At 37.3% G+C, this 22,419-nt stretch overlaps 3 protein-coding genes across 4 annotated transcripts in view; 1 reads left to right on the top strand and 2 right to left on the bottom strand.

Annotated features, from left to right (window-relative positions):
• LOC111873871 (dual oxidase 2) overlaps positions 1–3,592 on the top strand; it is a 48,540-nt gene extending 44,948 nt beyond the window's left edge. Inside the window, exons 31-32 of the mRNA XM_023868912.1 lie at positions 1,773–1,901; positions 3,187–3,592. Of these exons, the coding sequence (XP_023724680.1) occupies positions 1,773–1,901; positions 3,187–3,315 (258 nt within the window). The 3' untranslated portion in view covers positions 3,316–3,592. The remainder of the gene's footprint in view (positions 1–1,772; positions 1,902–3,186) is intronic.
• The window catches only part of LOC111873872 (GPI mannosyltransferase 2), a 74,571-nt gene extending 67,037 nt beyond the window's left edge, over positions 1–7,534 (bottom strand). The window contains exon 1 of the mRNA XM_023868913.1: positions 7,465–7,534. The gene's annotated coding sequence lies outside the window, so the exon portion shown is untranslated. The remainder of the gene's footprint in view (positions 1–7,464) is intronic.
• Positions 7,535–9,964: 2,430 nt separating this feature from the next.
• Positions 9,965–22,419, bottom strand: part of LOC111873876 (Bloom syndrome protein homolog) — a 33,362-nt gene continuing 20,907 nt past the window's right edge. For both annotated transcript variants that reach the window (XM_023868933.2, XM_023868934.2), the window contains 9 exons: positions 20,413–20,677; positions 20,074–20,269; positions 19,767–19,948; positions 17,829–17,988; positions 17,010–17,197; positions 15,973–16,170; positions 15,138–15,276; positions 12,593–12,764; positions 9,965–11,756 (listed from right to left, as the gene is read on the bottom strand). In XM_023868933.2, the coding sequence (XP_023724701.1) occupies positions 11,639–11,756; positions 12,593–12,764; positions 15,138–15,276; positions 15,973–16,170; positions 17,010–17,197; positions 17,829–17,988; positions 19,767–19,948; positions 20,074–20,269; positions 20,413–20,677 (1,618 nt within the window). In that variant the 3' untranslated portion in view covers positions 9,965–11,638. The remainder of the gene's footprint in view (positions 11,757–12,592; positions 12,765–15,137; positions 15,277–15,972; positions 16,171–17,009; positions 17,198–17,828; positions 17,989–19,766; positions 19,949–20,073; positions 20,270–20,412; positions 20,678–22,419) is intronic.

Below are 22,419 nucleotides of genomic sequence, written 5' to 3'. Positions count from 1 at the left end.
AATGCACGCCCCCACAATGCCAACTCTGTGAGGAATATGCTACAGAGATTTGGTTGGGAAGTGCATCAACATCCCCCCTACAGCCCAGATCTCTCCCCATATGATTTTCACATTTTTGGAGACCTGAAGAGAGACATTCGTGGACATCGGTTTGCATCGGACGAAAAAGTGTCTGGCTGGATAAAGATGTGGTTCTGCAGACAGCCCACAAGTTTTTTCAAGGAAGGGATTGACCTTCTTATCTCCCAGTGGGATAAATGTATTCACAGTTTTGGAGATTACTTTGAGGTAAGAAATGTTCTTTAATATGTTTTGGCTTCTGACCCATTTTCATTTGACTGCCCCTCATACTACAGCTAAATATGTAATGTTTTCATTCATGTGGGAAGTAAATCAACTCCAAAGCTGCCAACACGTTCAAGTGACAACAGTGATGAAAATGACTCATACCTATGTCCTAGCTAGGAACTACAAAGAACAGGAGTACAACACTAGGACAGAGCTCAATTTAACAATTTGCCTCCTACTGCCAAGAAAAGCATTTCACCTTCATTACCATGTTCAGTCAGTTAAAGATCACAAAACAATTATAGTTTATTCTGCAAAGTAATGGAACCCAGTCCATACATTCATGGTTAAAACACTAAGTTAATGACAATTAAGGCATTATTCTGCACTTCATCCTTTGTTGTCATACATACTTTCCATTTTTAGTTTTCAACAAAAGCATTGCATATTTCTTCATTCCCCTTTTATTCGGCTTATATAAAGCCTCTAAATGTATGGACCCTCGTAATAAGATTAAACTCTTCATGTAATTTTCTCCATTCATATTAGTTAATACATCTTAGGTCCATATTGTACTCAGCACTTTTCTTCAGTAAGTAAGAAAAAGTAAAGTAAAGCTATCCCTGTACCAGGCCATGAAGGCCAATAGGGTTGTGAGACATTAAGGGCCCCACTTTATCTAGACAGTTGGCTCAAAGATGGCAGTAAGTTTGTCAGCCTTATGCGCCGGCTGCGCTTTACTCCTCAGGAAAATTATTTAACTAATTCCTGATACTCATTTCTGTTAGAGGCTGAGTCGACCCCAGGGCCATAGTGCAGCTGGAAGGATTAGGTCAACTGAAAATAATCCAATTATCTCATCAGGACTTGAACCCATGACCTTCCAGCTTGTAATATAACCCTTCAACCAACTAGACACCTTCAATATTTTCCTTCTCTCAGAGGAGTCATTTTCAGAATTGGCTTTAATATTATGTTTCTCAGTAAAATGGCACAAAAGAAAAATATTGAACTAAACCAGAGAGCCCGAGTTTATTCTGCTCTTTATTTAATCGCTGTTTCATGTCATGTTTGCTAGCATTGCAAACCTGTCAAGAGTCTCAACCTGACACCATTTCTTTCCTTCAATACCGTTCAATTTTGATACTACACATGAAAGTACTTTAACCTCTTAACTGATATATGAAAGTTAGTGTTGCACACACATTTTACATTATTTATTGGCTGGCACCACGCAGAGATAAAGCCTGTAAATATCAAACCAACCGCTCTATATACTAAACCACATATGGTCCCCTCCTAGCAAACACAACCAGATAGGATGGAAGGAAATCGAGTGAGTGAGTGAGTGTGTTGTGTTTTGGTGTTGTGTATTTTGTGTGTGTGACTGTGGGCGCATGGGCACAAAAATTTTAACAGATGAATATAGCTGACAGTCTATAATTTTGAATTATAATATACTTCATATGTATTATCTCTTGCAGTACATCTGTGAGCGCCATTTTCAACGGGTTTGTGATCGATCTCTCTTTACTGGATTGAAAGCAGTCACTCATTTTGGAAGACCTAACTTCACACAATTTTTCAAGTCAGTTCAAGCAATACATACAGAGGTACGCAGGCCTACAAAATAATTAGCCACATGCACCATTCGTGAAATATTCAATTAATAAGTATGTATTTTTAAAGATTATACAACCAATCTAAAACATACATCTCTACAGGATATGAACCAAGATTTATGAATTTTAATCCAAATGACATCCTATTAGGTTACCAGAAAAATTTCACAGAGTAATGCCCTCTGACTCTCACTGGTGAGGGACCTACATGAAAACAGTTGACCCAAATCCATTCACTTATCAATATTGCAACAAGACAGTTTCCATGATGACTAATTCCACCATATTCCAAACCAGTAGAGAACTATGTTAGTTGTAGACACAGTGTCTGCGAGTTACAAATGCTTTCTACCTCAGAGCATAAGAGAGAAATACAGCCAAAGTCACTCTACATAGCACAATGGTAATGTGGGTAATATGACGAATGGAATATCCAAGTTTCATCCACAGATGGGATGATATTTTAAATTTCAACATGGACACAATAAAATCTCTGAAAATAGCATCAAAATAAAACCAGAAAGAATCTGTTTTATGAATTCCAGTAACTTATTTCACCAGACATCACTGGTATTTTTTGTAACATCTAAGGATATGACTTTGTTGAGACAGGTGTTATCATAATACAGGCACTTAATTTTTTTAAATACAAATTAATTTGTGTATTACTTGTTTCATAAATATACCAAGTACTTCTGAAGCTTTCCAAGTCTGGAGGGTATGTCAGTATTGCTGCACACTGTTAAATAAAAACTCCCAAATGTTTTTATATTTCGCAGTATACCCACCTGACCAATTAATTCCCTTTATTGAATGTTGTAACTGACACTGAGGTAATCCAGACCACACGAGAATATCTCATATCTAAACCATGTGCTATATAATTTGATTTTGCCTGGTAAAAACACCCGTATATTTTCCTATTCTTTTGACCAGTAGAAGAGCTATCATTGCCAGTGATGCTCTATGGCTGATAACTTACTAGCTGTTGTTGTCCCGGATTCTACAGCCACCAAAAAATGCCAATACGTTAATTTTAAGATTTGTGAAACTGGTTTTTCCAATAAGTAGTAGCCATTTATTACAAAAGTTTCTGAAAACATATAATTAGTCAGCAGGACATAATGACATATCATAATCTTAAACAGATCACAGTCAGTCAGTCAGTAACAGTGCAAGGGATGGTATGGTCTATCTCTTTAATACGTGATCTACAATCATAATCATATTTGGATGAGCATGTTCTTAAATTCAAATATATGGATCTCTTTCAAAGGTACGCAAAATTGGAGTCTTTAGCTGTGGACCACCTCTCATGACTCAAATTGTGGACAAAGCCTGTCTGGGATTGAACACAGAAACATCCGAAGGACCTAGTTTTCAACATCACTTCAAGAATTTCTAAGAACTTCATACTTCATATATAACGTTGAATCAGTAACCTACAATTAAAGTTACTCCATTATGCGTTTATCAAAACAGTTCTGATTTTACACCTTTCTCTTGTTCAAATAATGTCAATTTGAAGTCAAGTTGAACCTCTGCTCAGAGCCAATTTTTAATTACCAATACATCAGTCCAGAGTAAAGTCTGCCTGGCTGAAATCACTAATTACAGAAGGTAGTAGTTTCAAGAAATCAGTCAATAAAAAAAAAACTCAGTGATTTTAGTCTGCAAGCCAACTATACTGACCGAGCAATTTTAGTCTGTAAGCAAACTATACTGACCGAGTGACCGCCGCTTGTCGGCAACTTCACTACCAACTTTTGCAGATAGAGGGTGTCACGTGGTCAGTGCAACGTATCCCCAAGGCCGTTAATTTTGCTTTTCTAGAAAAAAATATAAATAAATAAAACATCAAAGTTCTCGGAGAATTCTAAGGGAGGTACTGTGGAATAGGAAAGGCAAAGGAGAAAAGTTATTATCCATTTTTCAAGAATGTAGCCAACAAAGGTGTGTAAGGAATATACAAGTAAATATCCATGTGTACTTACCGAGAGAGAGAGAGAGAAAATGTTTACATTAGATGAAAATGATGTGAAATGGGTGAACTAGAAAATTATGATTAGATTGTTAGTTATTTTGTTTGTTGATGATTCAACTACAGATATCTTATGATGATTTTACTATGTGCAAGTCGATCTATGAAAGTTTTTACTCGCTGAAATAAACTTGTGAAATTATTTAAAACTTCTTCAAGCTGAATTTTTCTCTCTTATTCCTCTTCCTCATCCTCCTCCCTCTCATCTTCTCTTATTTGTTACAGATTAGGCTAAAGCATGTTCCAGCTTCACAACTGTCTACTGAATGGTCTTGCTTTTTCTTTGTGCCCCTTTCATTTGTAGTAAAGAAAAATTCAGGAAGAACATTATTATCCATTCTGTTAAGGAACGTTAGCCATTCTCCTCTAGTTTATTGTTACATTATCCAATAAACATTCACTTAGTTCTTTGTGTACATTCAAGGTCACTTTTGTCTGATCCAATTTGGCTCTTCAAATTTCTTAAAATTTTAATTCTTGTGTTTAAATTTTATCAATATTTTTGTTCTTTTTAATATATTTTTTTTTAATTCTAGTGGGGTGGGACTAAGTCCCTTGCACTGCGGCCACTTCTGGCCTATTGTACCACCCCAGATGATAGGTGAAGGTGATTGTGGAGCAATTGGTGGAATGAAGATTGGCAGGGGAAACCAAAGTACTCGGAGAAAACCTGCCCCAGCGCCACTTTGTCCATCACAAATCCCACTTGACCAGACCCGGGATCGAACTCGGGCCACTGTGGTGGGAAGCCAGCAAATAACCGCTTGAGCTATGGAACGGCCATCTTTTTAATATAAGCTTAACTTGTGTGAACTTCAATACCTTATGCAATTGCAACTTCTCATTCTTTTCCTGTATTTTCAATGTTCTGGTTATTATCCCATATATCGCTTGATTCTGATGGATTTTACTGATTAAAATCACATCATCAAGAGGATAACAATAAAAAATTCCAAGTAAATGAACATAAAAATTACAGAAAGCTATGGACTTGGTACTGTTATGAAATATAAGCAGCATTACATATTAAAAATGTATATGTACTTATGTTTTCTGCTTGATGGCATACATTATGTAAGTGACTGGCTATTCAGTCAAAAGACAGTAAGGCTTTCGAGCCTACAACGATGATCGATGTGTCTGTGGCCCATGTGAAGTACCACAGTACTTCTGTATAAAATATGAATAAATTGTTTCCCCAGCAAAAGGACTCATTCTTAATACAGATAGGATGTGCAAGATGTAGCATTTACCTACAAAACAATAATTGATGAAACCAGTGAATATATGACAGGTTTCTATGTGCTTTCACTTTGGTTTACTGATATGTATGTCTCCATTTATGAGTAATGATGCAACATTTTGGTGGACTGGTTTCTCAACCTCCTGAAAAATTAGCACACTCCACTTTCAGTGTCACAGAGCAGTGGAGAAGTGAGTTATTATCAGTAAACCCGAATGTGGAAACATATTTCAAAATCAGGTCCTGGAGGGAGATGTGTTGGAATGGTGGAAAGAAAATGTGAATGGGCTAATATGAATCAAAATCCCTTTTATATGTCACTATCCTTATACTATAAGATAGCTGTTGAAAGACAACTCTGATAAACATGTTATTAACAGACAATAGCAAACAAAAATGCTTGTTATGGTAGGATGCTGTTAAGAACTTTTATTTGCAGGATTTAAATTTATGTGATTTTAATCACTGGGGTCATTCTGAAGATAAAAGTTTTATAATACACATCTTTGGAAAAATAATGCCTACTCAGTGTCATTAATCATGAAAAATCAAATCTTGTACATGAGAAATAACATTTCTAGAGTAGTAGAATAGTTACTCCATCTTTCTAATGGTCACCTTGGCCACTGCACACCATTAAAATAAGTTAAAAAAGCCATGCTAAGTTGTTAGGAGAAGGGTACAGTGACAGCATTTGTAATGGTTTCCACAGTTTACAGCTTAGAATATGTTTATTGTAGTTACAGGCCATGTATCCATTTGTACAGTGATGTTACATGGTAATATACTATACAGGAAAGCTGACAGTTGTTCAGCTGAGCAAGAAATTCCTCACCTTTTATGTAACCTGTAGGTTCATTACACTGTTCACATTAGCCCTTCACTGGATACTATCCCAAACCAGTTCAGTCCAGTCTACACCTTCACACAGTCTCTCTGATACAAATTTTAATATTACCCTCCCATATACACCAAGAACTCACCTGCATTTAGTGCTGAGGTCAGGAATAAATTTGTCTTCATGGATCTGTTCTTAATTAATTAAGCACAGGGGTAAATTTACCTTTATGTCCAGACTACACCTAGGTCTCACAAATGGTTTTACGATTAAAAAGTTCTAGACATTTCTTATTTCACCCATGCATGATACATGTCTATTCATCTATCTTTTATTTGATTATCCTGAAAACATTTGGTTACAAGCACAGAGTACAAACCCCACCACTATGCACTCTTCCCCATTCTCCAGTTACTTCCAATCTCATCTATTCAAATGCTCTTCTCAGCAGCCTACACTTAAATACCCTCAATCTACCTTCTCCCCTTGGGCAAGAAACTAAATTTCACAACCACAAAAAAACAACATACCAAATTACAGCTTTAGTATGCCTTCATTTTATGGTTTTAAATATGAGACAAAGATAAAAACTCTGAATTTAAAGGTTGCAGGAAGTGACCAAATTTAAAATGCTCTTAACTCTCTTAACATCTTCCCATGGCAGTATGCTGACAAGTCTACCTACCACTTAAGAAAACAATGCCATATGTTTAGCTTTGTTACTATGGAGTAGATTGTAAATTTGCAATAATAAAACACACAAAAAAAAAATGTTTAGCACACACACACACACACACACACAAAAAAGCAAAGTGATTGCTGATTCTGCAACACATGCATATTACAATATGATGTAAGCAAAGTTTTACCCATTTCAGCTGTTAAAAGAACCTCACAGCAATGGAAATCTGGTAATATTCTACACAACTGAGGCACACCATTTCTATTTGGCCCTTTGCATTATGCGCTATTCCGAAGAACCTCAGTCCCACCTCACCACTAGAGCCCTTGGGAAGTGCAATGACATTATTCATTTGGTTACAGGAGTGTTTTTTACGTACATAATAATAAACTGGCGCAATTTTACGCATGACTGTCACGACAGCAATCCTCCAAAAATTAACACCACCACATTCTAGGCAATCAATCGAGCGAATTTGGTTCTGTATATACACCAAACATACACAAGAACGACATCGAATCATTACCTCGTCATTGTATGATTACAAACACAGCTACATTAATGCATGAATAAAAAGTTACTGTAATTAATTACCTTCAGTGCCTATGATACGAAAGATTGTGACATAACCTTCAACGCACCGTGCACAACTTCTCTAACACTTGCTACCACTTGTTTCTGTTCACATTGCTCAATTCAAACCATTCAAACGTGATTCAAATGTCTCTGACAAGATCTGAAACCCCTTACCGCTCTCACTGATCCGAACGCTCCGACCGCTCTGACCGCTCTTTTGTGCCAGGGTACGAACCAGTTTGCGTCATCCCCAGTAGTGACGTCATTGTTACATCATTGGAAAGGCGGACAATTCAAACGATTCAAACATACTGTGTTAATGGCCGCGCCATAGTTCACGCGGTTAGTCGCTGGCTTCCCACCGCGGCGGCCTGGGTTCGATCCCGGGTCCGGTCAAGTGGGATTTGTGGTGGACAAAGTGGCGCTGGGGCAGGTTTTCTCCGAGTACTTCGGTTTCCCCTGCCAATCTTCATTCCACCAATTGCTCCACAATCACCTTCACCTATCATCTGGGGCTGGTACAGTAGGCCAGAAGTGGCCGCAGGACAAGGGACTTAGTCCCACACCACTAGCAATAAAAAATACTGCATTAATACTATTCTCACTAGATTGCAGTGGGTATCTATCATTGATTAAAATCGTTACTGATCATTCCAATCATGCTTTTGTGTCAATAAAGCGTAAGAGAAAAGGCCATTTCAGTCTTAATGCAATCTTAAGCATTTTCAGTAGATTTAACATTGTGTCCACAGCTCAATGTGAATGTGGTGACGGGGTGCAAATGGAAGAACTTATTTTCTGGGATTGTAAACTGTACGAGGACCGAAGGGCAAGAATGATGGACATTTTGTTTGAGCAGAGTAAAAAAAAATAATAACCTAAAGTCATTTACAGGGCTCTTAAGTACAAAATATAAAGAGTATACTCTCAGAGTTAAGATATACGTGTGTTAAAAAATCTTGGGTGACCGCCATGATAGAATGAGATGTTTATAAGACTGCTACAGAGGGCTGGATAAGTTTTTATTTTATCCAAAATAGAATAAATAGGTGTAGTGAGTTTACAGGATTATTAAATTATTTTCATATACTGCATTACTTTGGTTGGGAATATGCAGCATTGATCCAGTCTTATTTTTTAGAAAAAGTTGCTAAGTACAGGTACTACTGCAAGTTTATGAACATTTTTCCTCAGACTTTCAATGCAAAATGGTGTTACGTTTTTTGTCACTTTTATATTTACATTTATTTATCATTTCATGGATCCAATCATCTCCCCGTAGGGCTGGATATAAAACAGGTCACATATTACTAATTCATGATGACTACACATCATTCGTCCTTGGTCCAATAAAATATAAAATCAAGCCTGAGACAGAATAGCTCAAGTTGTCAGGAGAACACACATAGGTCATGGAAAAACCACAATCAAGTTCACACCTTGCCATTCCACACACGCCATATCATCCAAACAGTTACATTATAAAATATTAAAATTCATAAAGAAACAGACATCATACATACCACTACACTTACAACAAGCAAGTCTCAATAATGTATAATTCACGCACATAGACAATTTATTAACTCTTAACCTTTGAGCCACTTACATGCTCAACAAATTCATTGATAGAGTAAAATGCATAACTTTGTAAAACAAACCTAAATTTCTTTTTATCATTTTTTAAAACTGTGATATTTGACAGCAGAGTATTAAATAGCTTGACACCTGAATAATACACCCTTCTCTGATAGGATGATAAATGTGTTGAAGGTATATGAAGGTGGTCATTCCTTCTGGCACCAATCACATATACAGAGTTATTGGTCTGAAAGTTATCCAAATTATTCACAAATATCATCAATGAGGAAACATACACATGGCATTGGCAGTATGTCAAGCTTTTTAAATAGATCTCTACATGTATGAGTTGGGCCCACTTCCATCATTATTCTTATTGTTTTCTTTTGTATAACAAAGACCTTATGACTGTCTGTTGTATTTCCCCAATATATTATTCCAAATTTCACCAATTAATGATAATATGCATAATATACAGCTTTAAGACTATTTATATTTAATATATAGGATAATTTACACATTAGAAAACCAGCTGTGCTCAACTTGTGAAGCAAAAAATCGATGTCAAGTAACAGCGTCATATCCCGGGATATGACACCAGATCCAGAAGGCTACACAGGCCATGACCGACTAACATAACAACCGCCCCCCTTCCCAGCTTTTAACCTTGCCTTTCTCTCCCCTAACACAAAACCCTCCTTGTCCCAGCTCCTTTCGCCCCCCCCCCCAACACTACTGATTTCACTTGTAGACTTGGCCTTCCCCCTTTCCTTCACTGCTCTCACATAGCTGTGTATATTTCCAACACCAGTCTGCTTTTACCAGTTCTCACGGTCTCTTCGCTTGCAGATATGTAATATTTTTCCATCTACCCTGAAGATGGAGGTGATACGTTCCTCTGAAACATTGGTTAACACCACATATACACAGTGCCAAATCCCAGAAGACTGCTTTCTTCATAGTCAAGGCCGTGAAAGCCTCAAACCTGATTAATACATGTTCGCAATTAATGTTAGTTAGATGTGTTGTAAATTATTTATAACTATAAGTCTGAATTACATTTCTTGGGAAAAACAAATTAGGAAGCAAAGCGTACAAAGTTTACACACTTTATTTCTTGAGTTTATATAAATACACATTTATTTGTATGATACATGATGGACATTCTCTAACATTATTATGTATATATGTACTGACATTATAAATTATACAATTATGGAAAAACATGGCAGAGAGGCAAGTATCAGTTTATTTCTCAACTTCTGACACCGCGTCTATATATTGACATATTTTGATAATATAAATCTGTAAAATCATAGACTTCTAGAGAATGCAGCATTGGACAGTTTTCATCTCAAAATCATGAAACTTGAATATATGTGTTGTAATTTACTAATAGTACAGACAACCTGTACCAAGAGCACTCGACTCCCTCCAGATTAACTCCAGTTTAGTCTGAGACTGCCCGCAGTCACTTGTGACACTCTCAGACCATAACAGAGTACAGGTGACTTGGGTGTAAGGTCAAAGGGGATAGCAAGCAATGAACTTCCCAACTTACTGAAAAACCCATCCACAGAATTTAACCTGGCAGAAATCTCTCATGGAGCTGTTAGGAGGGCTCTAAGACACTGGAGTATATGAAACCTGCTATCTGAAATCCACATATGAACAGGGGCATACAAAGCTGTGGAATTAATAGGATTGTTTGAAACCAATTAAAATCTGTGACAGGAATATTAAAAGGCCCTGTCACTTCAATGATATCTGTACAAAATGGAAATACTTTATAATTCCTCTTGCAGCACGTGTCAAAATTTCAGTGAACTGGCTTTACTATCATTAGGTCTCTATCAGCAAACTATCAAGATCTATTCAAGGTGCATGGTTACTGATGTGGTAGTTGATAGGGATTCCGGTCTAGAAAACCGAGATTAACAGCTGTAGGAATGTTGCGCTGACCATGTGACACCCTCTATCTGCAAAAGTTGGCACTAGCTTCGCCAACAAGCAGTAGTCGCGCGGTCAGTATAGTTCGCTCATGGACTAAAGGTCACAGAGGAGTTGATAGGGATGCACAATAGATCACGAGAGGCTGCAGTGTTAGGGTTGACTGATAACCCCCCCCCCTGTTTATATGGTATTTTAAAACAGAAATTATATATTACTTTCAAAATAAGAATGCAAGTGCATGTGTGTCACTCCAGAAACCAGGTTCACAATGTGACACTAATAGTGGTTTTGTACACCATTTTGTTGGGCTGAATTTGAATGTTAAGGTATCAACTTTGATGATATACCTTCAAATGTTTCATATTAAGAGTAATACCTGAGACTAACTTTTACAAATCAAATCTAAAGCTATGCTGTGCTTGAACGATTTGAAATTCTGGCATTTATATACGTACTGCAGGTGCTTTTCTGTAATCTCTTCCCAGAATTCATATCAGACATTTTATTTAAAGGCCCAAGATGTTTCAGCATCTGTTTAAAATTAGCCTGCATTTTATGACACTATGGATTACAATAAAATTATAATTTTTATATCAACAAAACCATTGGGAAGGGGGGGGGGAGCAAGCTCTTTATAAGTACACTCAGTCTCCTAAGATACTTGCATTTGCACTCAGTTCACTTCAGTGCACACTAGTGCAACTGTTGCAAACTTAACAGCTGCAACAGAAGTACACAAATGAAACTTTACCAACAGTTATGCTTATTTGAAAGGTCACTGATCATTATTTTATACTTATTTCTACAGCCATAACTAGAGTTGTATTTTGTTGCTTATTGTTGGCTTTTTGCTTTGTACAGTCAACAGTCCTGGAACTGCACTTTTATTTTCTCCACCAGTTTTACCTTTGCATGCTGTTTTGCCCTTTGTCCTGAAATAACAAGTAAAATATATTACTTTCACGCTTGTAGGCAAATTAGTTACACAAGAACTATCTTCTTGTTTTTATCTTTTGTTTAGTAATACATATATAAGATATTTCAGTGAGAAATCCAGACGGAAAGAGACCACTAGGAAGACCAAGATGTATGTGGGTGGATAATATTAAAATGGATTATGGAGATATACGATGGGGTGGTATGGACTGATTTGATCTAACTCAGGATAAGGACCAGTGGAGGGCTCTTGTGAACACAGTAATGAACTTTCAGATTTCATAAAATGCTGGGAAATTCTTGAGTACCTGCAGAACTGGCAACTTCTCAAAATGGGCTGATCTCCATGGAGTTTGTTTAGTTTAGTTTAGTAATACATTTCTCAGATCTGAAATAAATATTGTTTGTAACACATGCTAGATGTTATATAAAGGAAAACACATAGTACAGCGAAGATGTTTCACCAGCACATCCATAACGAAGAGACAACTGGGAAATACAGATCATGACGAAAGAATTGTTCACATACCTGTACATATATCTGATGGTGCTTTATAAACTGTTTATGTTATATAGTGTTCAATAAGAGTGTGATGGTGAATGACTTAAGGACGTGGAAGGAGGCACATCGTATTCAACACACTTGCAAGAAGGGACCAAAGAAAACAATGAAACACCTCAGTTAGGAAAGACAGCATCAAAGCAAAGAATCTAGCATAAGATCTACAGCTCATCACTCAACCGCAATATGCTTATAACAAAATTAAATCTGTATTCTGTGATGGAACTAGTCATCTTTCTTACTGTACTATGTATTATTTTTTATATTTACCCATTTCCACGCTTGAACTTTTTTGACCAATTTCCACGATATGGAGGCTTGCGTTTCCTTTGTGTTTGCTGGTCATCATTACTGAAATATGGTGAGCCACCACTGTTTGTTGATAACCATTCTGTCTGTTCTAGAGCTTCATTCTTCTTAGCCTCAGCCTCTATGAGGAGAGCTAATGAATAGCAAAATGTAAGCAAATCCTCACTATGAATTATACATATTTAACAGGGCATAGTTAAACAGTCATTATTGTCTTTAAATTGGAACAAACCTAGTGTACAAAAAATTTTATCCTAATAAACATGGAATTTAGAATCCACAAATCTTAATTACATACTGACAGTTACAAGATGTCTGCCCATTCGGGTGATACGAGCTACTGTCAAGGTTGTGAGAAGTAGCAGAATGATAGTAAAAATATTTTATTTTATGGGAAATGAATATAGCACACCTAGACAGATTTTGATTAAGTTTGTATATGTATTTTCAATAGACGAGATCAAATATTATGTCTATGGGTCTCTCATGCATGCACACAAAGCCCTATTAACAAAATACAGGTAAACTGATCAGTAACGGTAACAGCAAAATAAGATTTTGTCCACATGATCCACACTGTCTCTTCACTTGATTAGTATTCTTCCCCCCTTAGCATGGTTCCTAGACTGTGGAAAGTGCCTATTTTCAGTCAACTAATCTCATAACCAGTAAAATGTGTATCTCATGAAACTTTATATAATAATGAAAGCCATGCATCAGTGAATCACAATATATATCTGTATAGGGCTCTTACTCCTTCTGATAAACATTATCCAATATATAAGTATGCATACTGAACCTTAAGTAATGATATTAGAACAATCTGCTCCATGCCAATAAAGATTTCAATGTGACTGCTCAGTAACCATTTCTTAATTATATACAACAAAACAGAGCACAATTTTATATAAAATATAACTATCTCCATATATTGTAAACATTTAATTTATCCTTTACAACATACCTTTTATTAAAACAATTGTATTCATGGTAACAAAAACCTACACTAGTCCATATAAACGTTACAATAATGTCACCAATTATTACACTATCCTGTTGGTCATCTGGGTCTGCTTATGTGATTTTCACACTTTATCATCACTGTATCATTAATAGGATCTAGCTTTCTAATTACAATAAACATGGCTCATGAGATGCAGTGTGATAACCATGGTACCTGTGATTCCCAGTTGCACAGCTATAAATTAAAATACTGCTCAAGTTATGGACGTTCGTGTATTTTTCATTATCACTAACACATTTCCTCCTATTTGGTAGCACTGCCATGGTTCAAATCCGACACTAAGACACATTCTGATTCACAGATCTTAGGATGTTATTATCAGAATTTCTACAACTCATCAGTCAGTAATCCAATACAATGGGAACCCAATCACTGTATCATAATAATTTATGTAATGTTCACATGTTACATCTACTGGTTGTGGTACTGTTCCCAACTGCTTTATATTACAAATTCTTTTAATGAACATAAATACAAATCTACATTCATAGTGGGGGGCACACAGTAGCATAGTTGGTTGAGACACCATGCTACAAGCTGGAAGGTAGTGGATTCAATTCCCAGTGAGGTCAATGGATTTTTCAATCCACCTAGTCCTTCCAGCCATGTTACAGCCCTAGAGTCGACTCAACCTCTACCACAAATGAGTACCAGGAATCTTTCTGGGGGTAACGGTCAGCCAGCACATAAGATTGACAACCTCACCACCATCTGTGAGCCAAATGTCTAGATAATGTGGGAGCCACAATGTTTCACAACACTATGGGCCTCCATAACCTGTTCAGGGATTTTTTTTACATAGTGATGTAAATTTATGTCTTTAATATTAATCAAGGGAATAACAAATTTATATAGAATTTTAGTAGAGAAACCATATGGAAAGCAGTGATGTGAAGATAACATTAAAATACAGGGTTAGCCTAAAAGAAATAGACAGTTTAAATGATTCGTGTTTGTGAAACTTACACATGCAGCCCAAAAAGTCGACAACATGTGCAAGTTTAGAACTTCAAGAACATAAAGGACACAGTTTATGTTCTTCCCCTCCCCACAAGTGTGGACGATCTTAAACAATGCATCACAGTAGCTGCTGTGACTGCTGACATGGGCATGCTGAGAAGTGTTTGGGAAGAACTAGACTATTGCATTGATATTTGTCGTGTTGCAAAAGGGTCACATATAGAACACTTGTAACCTACCCATGTAAACTTCAGGGTGTACTTTTCAAACCATGTAAGTATCGTGGCCATGCTATTAAAACTCTTCTTTCTGTAAAACTTTGAAAGTGTCTATTTCTTTTAGGTTGACCCTGTATATCTTAAGGAGGATGTAAAATGGATTGGACTGATTCAGGATAGGTTACATGACAGACTTATGAATTAATTATGTTATCTTTATAAGGGTGACTTGACTTATTGACTGACTGCTTGGCGAGTTGATCTACTAGGTAGGCAATACTGTTACCAAGTTCCAACATCTCACCTTTTTTATCAGCAGCATGTTGCTGACAGATCTTAAGCAAGCCTTCTCCATATTTTTCAAAGTTTGCTTTAGTAACATGTGAAATCTGTAACATCTCATCTGCTGTTTCTGGTAGTTTCCGAGACATAGCACGCAGTGCCTGGGTAACAAGAGCATTCATCACTATTATAACAGCAATGTGATTCTATATACAGATACACAAAACATAATTAGAAGCAATAATTGTACAAGTTAGCACTCTACTTCAATGCATAATTTCCTTTAGCAGAGATTCCACCTATGTTAAGTTTGCCAGACATATCTTAGTGTCAGGTTTGTAATCTTTAACATACATATATGTAAAATGTTTCACACAAAATTTATTGGTATGTTTGTGCTTCTATCTTCATACTAAATTTCCAATGATTACCTTGAAGAATTCATTAGCTGAAACTTAAATACAGATATAATGTGGCTGGCTTTCTGTCCTATATTATAAAAAATATACACCCAAAAAAAGGATACATCGTTTTCTAAGATCTACTACTAAAGAAGATTCCAGTACCCTACATTAAGGAGTGACAGAGTTCTCCCAGTCACTTGCCATTTGGTATTAACTGCTGGTATGAAATCAAGGGGTACAAAGATATGATGACATTTAGTGACATGATTTTTACACCAAATTTAATAAAAATTCCCATAGTGGTGGTGGTGTTGGCGGCAGCTGCGGTAGTGGAGGTAGACACACAGACATGCACAAACCTCCCTTTCTTTGCAAAATGAAGAAAATATGCTAAAACAATGACAGCGTGGAGAATGGAAGAGGGGACACAGTACAGGAGAACTAGACTTTTACCTGAACATTCATGATGGAAGAACTGCTAACTCCAAGAGAGTAAGCTATACAGCGGCATACATCTATGAGCTCATGGTAGCATTTCTCCTGTAATGCTAACAACTCTGAATTGTCACGACTGCCCGTAGCTGAAATTGAGTTCCTAGTACTGTTTATGTCTAGTTTCTTCGATGTAGAACCTCTCATTGGAAACATTATCTGCAACATGGTAAAGCGATATCTTAAAATTGTTCATGGTGGAAATAACATGTACCACCATTCCGAGAAGTCAAGTTTATAAACAAAATTAAATCACAGTATGGTGGAAATCTTAAGTTTTAAGGATCTCATATTGAAGCAACACACTACTATAACATGTTTTCTTTACATGATTTGGATACAATGACATGGAAATATTAGGAAATACCATTCCTATAACACAGATCCATATGGATATAACACAATTGAGCACATGGCACTTGGTCACAAACAACTGTAGAGATGCAGCATATCACTTCAGCATTTATTTATACTAGTTCAATTGTTTTTAACATAATTTTTATATACCACTGTTATGTTTCAAAAATACAACTATTGCATTCAAGAATAACTGTATACTACAATATGCCCTTGTTTAACATTGTGGGTATGCTTTTGTAAACTGTGACGTTATATGAAAGAACATAACAGATCCATTTTTACCAGACGATATAAGTAGGTTATGCTCCTCAGCCTTTCTTCACCTCCATAACATTCACTACAATTGAGACAATATGAACACGACTGTAAATACACGCAATTATAAACCATAATAATGTTTATTTAACATTTAGTACTATATAGTTCAGCAATGGCCAAAGGTGAAGCTAACAAGTGGCGGATGATGGTCTGGTCTCATCATCTTTAAACATTTGTTTAAGTTGGTAACCCTCTTCTTTGACCATCTTCTTAAACTCTGGAATGAACTGCATAATAATGAGTTTACATGATGTTAATAAAGGACACAAATTAACATTAGAACACATATTTAATTTGTTCCACTTTCCATTCAGCTGTACCTTGTATCTTCCAGAGATTAAATCTTCACCTTTTGTACCAACTTTGATATAAGCACAGGTAATGTCATCCTTGGTCACTACGAGATCTTCCATCAGAAATTCTTCAATGGTTAACTTGCGCAGTAATCTTTCTATGTCACTTCGCACCCATGTTTTACCCCGTCCATACAGTGATAGTTTGTTGTGTCCTGAGCAATGAAAATCAAAGACTTTGAACAGAAAACTACAGATTTTTTATTTCAACACACATACATATACTCATACCAGTACACAGCTCACTAATATGATTGAAACTCTGGTCATGTTGAATGTAAAAACTGACAAGCAGAAATGCTGAATTTTACTGGCTAACTTCAAAATCTACCTAGAGAGGATTAATTATTCATATTATCTGATGAATTATCCAGACAAAAGTAAAGTTTCTGAAAACTATGCAGGGAACACAAATAGATATACAATCTGAAGAAAGCAGTCTTCTGGGATTTGGCACCATGTATATGTGGTGTTAACCGACGTTTCGGAGGAACGTATCGCCTCCATCTTCAGGGTAGAAGAAAAAAATATATATAAGAATCTGCAAGCAAAGAGACCGTGAGAACCGGTAAACGCAGTCTGCTTTTATATATATATATATTTTTCTTCTACCCTGAAGATGGAGGCGATACATTCCTCCGAAACGTCGGTTAACACCACATATACATGGTGGCAAATCCCAGAAGACTGCTTTCTTCATAGTCACCGCTGTGAAAGCCTCAAATCTTACACAGATATACAATCTATTTCAGAAATGGTTACACAATTCTAAGACATCCACCTTACCAGATTCCTTAATCTTCTTGATATCACTGCCTTTGAATATATCAACCATATGCAGGAGAGTGAAGTTATTACTCCATGAGCCAATTTTCCCACAGATTTGTTTTACACACTTCACAATTTCTTGACAATCAGCTGTTACATCCATGGTATGATACTGTGCCTAGAACAATTAAGACATGAATGAATGAATGTATGAGGGGTAGGCCTTCTCGCCCCTTGTACTGCGACCTACAATGGTCTATTGTGCTTCCCCTTTTGATTATCCCCTCAGCAATCCTGCACTTCAAATGAAGCACAGGATTTTGTACGTGGGAGCGTCAAAATAGTCACTTGGTTCCATAAAGTATTGACCCAAGTGACGTAATCTTAAATAAGCTAAGGCCTCACATTCACACAGGATATGTGTGGCTGTTTCATTTTCTTCTTGACACCTCTCACAAGTGGGACTCTCACTTAGTCCCAGTTTCAAGAGGTGTCCTTTGAGGTGACAGTGTCCTGTAAGTAGTCCTACCACCCATCGTAGCTGGTTCCTGTTTAACTTTAACAGTTCCTTCGCTCTTTTAGTTGAGGGTCCTCCTATGAGTCCCTTTGCTTGCCTGAGTCCAGTCAAGGATCCCCAGCATTTCTTGCATTTCATGTCTGTCCAGTCCCTGATTGCCTGTCTGGCAACTCCTATAGAGATGCCACAGGCTGGTTCAGGTCCTATGAACAGATGTTCAGCTCCATTCTTAGCTAATTGGTCTGCTGCTTCATTTCCAGCAATACCCTCATGTCCGGCACCCATATCAGTTGTACCCTGTTATGTTTGGCCAGTTCCATGAGAGTTTGGTGGCAATCCCAGACCAATTTTGAGCTGATCTGGTGTTTGTCAAGTGCTTTAAGTGCAGCTTGGCTGTCAGATAGAATGTAGATGTTCCTATTTCTATAGTTCCTATCTAATTCTCCATAATACATGCCATAATGGCATACACTTCTGCCTGGAATACTGTCATGTACTGCTCAAGGCTGAAACTAAGTTTCTGCCTTGTGCCATAGCAGTACACACCAGCTCCAGTGCCCTTATTTAACTTGGAACCATCTGTATACCAGTTCAGCCCCCTTTTCCATCAGGCTGAAACCCATCTTCCCATTCACTCCTGTCAGGAAATCTGACTGTGAAGGGTTTTTCATATACATGTCTCAGTATCATTTTGTCAGACCCCATTTGTAACATGGGTTCTTTTTTCATGTCCTCAGTTATGTATGCATGGACAAAACCACTGGATCTAGGTTTCCATTGATCACTGCACTGGAGATGGTGGATTCCTGCCCTGGCCTCTGTCTCCAACTGTAGATGCAGTGGGTGGAGTCCAAGGAGTATCTCCTGGATGTATATTACAATACTGCATGCAAGTAATGTTTTCACATTTTTATGCTTACAATTCTGACCCTGATTCATTTCATCAGGGTCAGAAATATAAGTTCAGGTAAATTATACTATAATCAGGAGTACATAAATTTTCTAATTGCACTCCTGTGATTTTACACATGTCATTGGCTCTGATGTTCATTCACTGTAACAGGACACACATAATGCACTCCTTTTGCAGACAATTATAGCACAACCTGTTTTATATTCCTCAACTTAAGGTTTGCTTTCATTCAATATAAAAAATTTCAACAATTCCAAGTCAATAATCTTAGTGTTAAGATTAAGATTTTCCTTGGTTTAATGTTCAAATCAACTGCAACCAAAAGAAATCTTAAATGGGGTTTCATTATATTTGTGTAACGTCACTAATTTAAACCTTCTGTAGAACATTTCTGTGAAAGACGCAGAGTTCCTTCAGTTTTACAAGTCAAACCAATTAGGCCTAAAGTTAACATTAAAATTAGATTTATTAAAAGTAAACTACTCACAGCTCAGTGCTGAGTCATGTTTAAGGCTTTTTTGTATACCTGTTGTAGACAGTTGTCACAAGTAGTGGCCCGAGTAGCAATACACAATTCTCGGTCAAAGTTTTCCCCAAAATAATTCAGCTGTTGAGTTCGACGGCAATCGGTCTGGTTCTCACAGAATGCAACCATACGCCAAAGATTGTCGCTGTGAGTCCGTTTTGCTGCATGATTGTCTCTATCACCTAAACATGAACTGATAATGTAGACTGATGCCAAGACAGGCAAAACTGTTGTTATACTATTTAGAGTTTGAAGGTACAAAAGGGAATTTACTTTGATACCAACAATTTAACCGTGAAGAACTCACTTTCTATCATTTTACGAATACGGTGCATGTCACTGTATGCATAGTACAGGATACATTCAGCTGGATCTCCATCCCTTCCTGCTCGTCCTGATTCTTGGTAATAGCCTTCTATTGACTTTGGAAGGGAGTAATGGATCACGTAGCGGACATCTGGCTTATCAATACCCATACCAAATGCTATTGTAGCACATACCACCTTGGAGAAAGAATGTTACAAGGACATTAATTACATACCATTCACACAGTGCTATTTCTTAGCATTCAATTAACTTGAACCACTAAGGCATATACATACTTTCCAATCAGTTATGTATCAAGATATTTCACCTTCAAACTGACCTTGATTCTGTCAGAGATCCATTCTCCTTGAACTCTACTTCGCTGCGGATCAGTGAGCCCTGCATGGTATGCTAAAGCTTTGATACCAGCACCGGACAGATCAGAGGCCACTGTGTCACACTCTCTCCGTGACAAGCAATACACAATACCCGAATCACGGGGAAACTTGGCTTTGATCAATGTTATAATTTCTTTTGTGACACTTTTGCCTTTCTTAGGTAAGACTGAATATTTCAGATTTGGACGATTGAAACTCGAGAGGAACCTGAAAAAATCAGAAGTCTATACATTAATGCACACACATTTATATATGCATATATGAACTATTTATAATCTGTTCATTAACACATTACATGACATTAATACATAGTTGCCATGGTGGGTGAAAAGAAGCAGAACTCAACACAAGAAATTGTTACAAGATCCAAAATTTTCACATGTAAGAGGGCTAGCAGTGAGTAAATTTTTATCTTGGTCTACATACAGCAGTGAGTGGGTTTTGTGGCATTTGCAGAAAACAAAGTAGCATTTCTGGAGCCTTGTTTACGACCTAATAAAAAATGTAAGAGAGGTCCTACTGCCTTTAGAAAAGTGGAATCTGGACAAAAAATAATTCTTATGAATTGTGAAATGTTTCAGCAAGTTAGTCTGTTGTAAAGCATTTTAATCAGCAAGCCAATTATCATGACCAAATGGCCATATCATTCATTCCTTCTTCATCACAAGCCTCCACTTCAAATTATCCTAACATTCAAACATTCTTTCAGACTTGTAAAATCACATATCCAGCCACATCTGTAAAACAACATGTGTATCCTCAGCAATATTTTAGAGAAAATCCCACCATTTTGTAAATGGACCATGGACTGTGAAGAAAGTCATCTTCTGGGTTTTGGCGCCGTGTATTCTTCATTTTGGCCGACGTTTCGGAGGAACGTCGGCCAAAACAAAGAATACACGGCGCCAAAACCCAGAAGACGACTTTCTTCATAGTCATCGCCGTGAAAACCTCAAAACTTACGGGCCATGGACTGTTTGAACAGATAAAGTACTCAAATGGTTTTAGCCAGCCAGCTTATAACCGACTCATTACATTGACCCATAAGCTAGGGAATGGACAATTTGGACACACTTCTCTTTTGGGACACAATGCAGCCTCCTCTACTGATAAAGACCAGGATTGACTGAGATCCTGAAAGAGGTTTCCAGAATGACCCTGCCTGAATAAAACTGTTGTGGAATCTAGCCAAGTTAAGTCCGTTTGTGGGCTTGGAAACATGGTGAAACATCCATATGTGGTGAACCAATGTGACTAGAAGCAAGTCTGTTAATGCAAGATGAGAACAGTGAAATGGCATATAGCCACACAGGTATGTTTCCATTTAAAGTTCAGCTGTTTCAGGATTGCTAAGCAACAACAGCACTGTGTACCTTTTATGAACCGAAAGTAGGTGATGTAATCATGCTACTATGGAATCTTATGCCATCATGGGGACCCTGCAATAGAACAAGACTGACAATTACACATCTACAAAGGTACACTGTAGAGGCTCATGTAATGGATGGACTGAACTTGGATACTGTTCTCATACTGTGCATACTTCTCATTCCAGCTGATAAAAATGTGCCTTCCAAATTCAAAAGACAGTTTCTTACACACTTAATTAGCGGCCTCAGTAGTCTAGGGGTAACATTCCCACCTCATGACTCAAGGTACATGGGTTCAAACCCGGTGGAGGTCGTGGAATTTTTAAGGGCAGAAAAATTCAGGGAACAAGTCCTCCAGGAGGGACTTTAAGTCATGGGTCCCGTGTCGTAGCTTTACGGCACGTAAAAGAACCTCATGTCTCAAGGAGACCACTGAGCCAAATTTGTAACGACATTTCCCGTCCAACAATAGTCTCTAACGCCTCTGGTAGAGGGGGAAGCATCTAGATACCGCTGAGCCAGTAGAGGACAAACTCGCTGGCTGAGTCGGGACTGATGGCACGCACCAACACCGGTAGG

Source organism: Cryptotermes secundus, unplaced genomic scaffold (assembly GCF_002891405.2).
Source record: "Cryptotermes secundus unplaced genomic scaffold, Csec_1.0 scaffold459, whole genome shotgun sequence".
NCBI lineage: Eukaryota > Metazoa > Arthropoda > Insecta > Blattodea > Kalotermitidae > Cryptotermes > Cryptotermes secundus.
This window is presented reverse-complemented; position numbering and strand designations above follow the sequence as displayed.